The following is a 5,000-nucleotide window of genomic DNA, read 5'->3' on the forward strand; positions in this document are numbered from 1 at the left end:
CTCTGTTAACTCATACAGAACAGCCCTACTTAAAGGGACAGTTCACCCCCAAAATGACCTTTTTTACTATCCGTTAGTCACCACATGAAGACATGAATTCATGGATATGATTTAGTTGTTGTCTCATTCCTAAGACAATAATGATGACCAGCAGAGGTTCTGGTAGGAGACACAAAGACACACAGAGTGTCAGGACTAGTCAACGACCAGACCGGACAAACACAGACAGACATTGTATCATTTTTTACATTTTTAACTGGCTATTTTGGAAAACAGTAACGTTTACAATGTTTTAAAAAAGGGAAACAAATATATAAATACAATTAATAATAAATAAAAAACTGTGTGTGTGTGTGTAACAGGTGACTGCTGGTTGCTAGCGGCCATAGCATCGTTGACGCTCAACGATACGTTGCTACACAGAGTGGTTCCTCACGGTCAGGACTTCAGCCAGCAGTACGCCGGAATATTCCACTTCCAGGTCCTTTAAGTCTTCTTCTACATACAGTACTATACTACTAGATATGAACTAGTCTTCTTCTACATACAGTACTATACTACTAGATATGAGCTAGTCTTCTTCTACATACTATACAACTAGATATGAACTAGTCTTCTTCTACATACAGTACTATACAACTAGATATGAACTAGTAATATGTGTTACAGTTCTGGCAGTATGGAGAGTGGGTGGATGTAGTATAATATTAAAGACGGGGTGCCGTGATTTTCAGTGATTTTTTTCCCCCCCTAAAACATAATCATCAGGTATTATGGTTATACTAGGAGGAAGATTTTTTTCAAAAAAGTGTACAGAAAGTGTTAGAATTATGTTTTTATGTGGAGACGCCTCCAGTTCATTAAGTATACCTGGTTCTCACCTTAGTACCTCCTCCACCACCTTAGCACCTCCCACCTGTCCTAGTCCCTCCTCCTCATGCCCACACCTGTTGTGTTATGATAATGAGGGGGAGGGTATATTTTTACTATGTCACTAAAGCGCTGTTTCTCTATTGGCACGTTTGACCCTCAAGGTTTCAGCCTCCAGGTAGAAACTCAAAATAGTCAGAGAAGACATAAAACACCATAAAAACACCACCAGGGGGCTTAATGAAGTTCTATCAACCTCATAGACACATGAAAAAGTGCAAAACCATGGCACCACCTCTTTAATAACTATAATATTAATATGTATTTATATAGTTCTGGCAGTATGGAGAGTGGGTGGACGTGGTCATTGATGACAGACTTCCTGTCAAAGACGAAGAGTTGATGTTCGTTCATTCTGCCGAGGGCAACGAATTCTGGAGCGCTCTGTTGGAGAAAGCATACGCCAAGTAAGATACCTGTCTGTCTGTCTGTCTGTCTGTCTGTCTGTCTGTCACATTAACCACTTCAGCCCTATATACAGTTCGGCCATTTGAAAATAGCAGATCTACAAGCTCACAATGCGTCGCATTGTGAGCTTGTAGATCTGCTATTTTCAAAAGATTTTTATACATTTGAAAACTTGTGAAATGGGACATTCTGCACAACGATTATTTTATACTTTTGGTATTTAAGTACATTTTGACACCAATATTTTTGTACTTTTACTCAAGTAGATTTTTAATTCCGGACTTTTACTACAGAGCATTTCTACATTGCAGTATTGATACTTTTTCCACCACTGATTATATTGTGTTATATTTCAGGTGAAATGGTTCTTATGAGGCTCAGTCAGGATGTATTGTGTTATATTTCAGGTTAAATGGCTCTTATGAGGCTCAGTCAGGATGTTTTGTGTTATATTTCAGGTTAAATGGTTCTTATGAGGCTCAGTCAGGATGTATTGTGTTATATTTCAGATTAAATGGTTCTTATGAGGCTCAGTCAGGATGTATTGTGTTATATTTCAGATTAAATGGCTCTTATGAGGCTCAGTCAGGATGTATTGTTATATTTCAGGTTAAATGGCTCTTATGAGGCTCAGTCAGGATGTATTGTTATATTTCAGGTTAAATGGCTCTTATGAGGCTCTGTCGGGCGGCTCCACCACGGAGGGCTTTGAGGATTTTACAGGAGGAGTTTCTGAGATGATTGACCTGAAGAAAGCTCCTAAAGACCTTCACCGTATCATCAGTAAAGCTCTGGAGAGAGGCTCTCTGCTGGGCTGCTCTATAGATGTAACTAATACACACACACACACTCACACTCACACTCACACACTCACACTCACACACTCACACTCACACTCACACTCACACTCACACTCACACTCACACACACACACACACTCACACTCACACACACACACACACACACACACACACACACACACACACACACATTTGAAATGTTTATTTATGTCCACATAAACAGAAGTATAATAATGCCTTGTACAAAGGACATAAACACTGCCAGTGCAGTTAGTCAGATAATGTGTAAACAGCCAGTTACATAGTGCATGTCAGGCAGAAAATTGTTACATACAATAATGTTGGTATACTTGTCGAACACAGCAGACAACAATCATGGGTAAAGGAAACAACGCCTCCTCCACATTGAGCGGCTTCCTATAATAGCTGATATTGAGCAGTACCTTGCTAATTGTTTAGCCCTCCTTTTGGAGAGGCCGGCCATTTGAAGGCCCCTTACAACCAACTTGTGCCCTATAGGCTACCAAAGAAAACTAAAAGTTTACATCTGTAGCCTAGCTGAGAGATGGTCTGCTCTAGCTGATGATTTTTTAGCACTTTGGTTCGGAAGGCTTCCTCTAAGCTGTAATCAAAAGTACAGCCGACCTCGAGAATGGACACCTCCCTATGGTTTTCCTTAACAACAATGACATCAGGGGTGTTAGCTGAAATGTTAGAGAACACAGAAACATCATTACACATTCTAAACATGTTATAATGTTAGAGAACACAGAATCATCATTACACATTCTAAACATGTTGTAATGTTAGATAACACAGAATCATCATTACACAGGTTAAACATGTTATAATGTTAGAGAACACAGAATCATCATTACACATTCTAAACATGTTGTAATGTTAGATAACACAGAATCATCGTTACACAGGTTAAACATGTTATAATGTTAGAGAACACAGAATCATCATTACACAGGCTAAACATGTTGTAATGTTAGAGAACACAGAATCATCATTACACATTCTAAACATGTTATAATGTTAGAGAACACAGAATCATCATTACACATTCTAAACATGTTGTAATGTTAGATAACACAGAATCATCATTACACATTCTAAACATGTTATAATGTTAGAGAACACAGAATCATCATTACACATTCTAAACATGTTGTAATGTTAGAGAACACATAATCATCATTACACAGGCTAAACATGTTATAATGTTAGAGAACACATAATCATCATTACACATTCTAAACATATTGTAATGTTAGAGAACACAGAATCATCATTACACATTCTAAACATGTTATAATGTTAGAGAACACAGAATCATCATTACACAGGCTAAACATGTTATAATGTTAGAGAACACAGAATCATCATTACACAGGCTAAACATGTTATAATGTTAGAGAACACAGAATCATCATTACACAGGCTAAACATGTTATAATGTTAGAGAACACAGAATCATCATTACACAGGCTAAACATGTTATAATGTTAGAGAACACAGAATCATCATTACACATTCTAAACATGTTGTAATGTTAGAGAACACAGAATCATCATTACACAGGCTAAACATGTTATAATGTTAGAGAACACAGAATCATCATTACACAGGCTAAACATGTTATAATGTTAGAGAACACAGAATCATCATTACACATTCTAAACATGTTATAATGTTAGAGAACACAGAATCATCATTACACAGGCTAAACATGTTATAATGTTAGAGAACACAGAATCATCATTACACAGGCTAAACATGTTATAATGTTAGAGAACACAGAATCATCGTTACACAGGCTAAACATGTTATAATGTTAGAGAACACAGAATCATCATTACACAGGCTAAACATGTTGTAATGTTAGAGAACACAGAATCATCATTACACAGGCTAAACATATTGTAATGTTAGAGAACACAGAATCATCATTACACATTCTAAACATGTTATAAGGTTAGAGAACACAGAATCATCATTACACAGGCTAAACATGTTATAATGTTAGAGAACACAGAATCATCATTACACAGGCTAAACATGTTATAATGTTAGAGAACACAGAATCATCATTACACAGGCTAAACATGTTATAATGTTAGAGAACACAGAATCATCATTACACAGGCTAAACATGTTATAATGTTAGAGAACACAGAATCATCATTACACATTCTAAACATGTTGTAATGTTAGAGAACACAGAATCATCATTACACAGGCTAAACATGTTATAATGTTAGAGAACACAGAATCATCATTACACAGGCTAAACATGTTATAATGTTAGAGAACACAGAATCATCATTACACATTCTAAACATGTTATAATGTTAGAGAACACAGAATCATCATTACACAGGCTAAACATGTTATAATGTTAGAGAACACAGAATCATCATTACACAGGCTAAACATGTTATAATGTTAGAGAACACAGAATCATCGTTACACAGGCTAAACATGTTATAATGTTAGAGAACACAGAATCATCGTTACACAGGCTAAACATGTTATAATGTTAGAGAACACAGAATCATCATTACACAGGCTAAACATGTTGTAATGTTAGAGAACACAGAATCATCATTACACAGGCTAAACATGTTGTAATGTTAGAGAACACAGAATCATCGTTACACAGGCTAAACATGCTGTAATGTTAGAGAACACAGAATCATCATTACACAGGCTAAACATGCTGTAATGTTAGAGAACACAGAATCATCATTACACAGGCTAAACATGTTGTAATGTTAGAGAACACAGAATCATCATTACACAGGATAAATATGTTGTAATGTTAGAGAACACAGAATCATCATTACACAGGCTAAA

The 5,000-nt window shown here is 36.3% G+C and overlaps 1 protein-coding gene across 1 annotated transcript in view; it reads left to right on the top strand.

Annotated features, from left to right (window-relative positions):
* LOC308077898 (calpain-1 catalytic subunit-like) overlaps nucleotides 1-5,000 on the top strand; it is a 44,434-nt gene that overhangs the window by 11,256 nt on the left and 28,178 nt on the right. The window contains exons 5-7 of the mRNA XM_080418882.1: nucleotides 363-481; nucleotides 1,204-1,337; nucleotides 1,997-2,165. Of these exons, the coding sequence (XP_080275008.1) occupies nucleotides 363-481; nucleotides 1,204-1,337; nucleotides 1,997-2,165 (422 nt within the window). The remainder of the gene's footprint in view (nucleotides 1-362; nucleotides 482-1,203; nucleotides 1,338-1,996; nucleotides 2,166-5,000) is intronic.

The sequence above is a fragment of the Gymnoscopelus braueri genome (genome assembly GCF_963280865.1).
Source record: "Gymnoscopelus braueri genome assembly, chromosome: 2".
Taxonomy (NCBI): Eukaryota; Metazoa; Chordata; class Actinopteri; order Myctophiformes; family Myctophidae; genus Gymnoscopelus; species Gymnoscopelus braueri.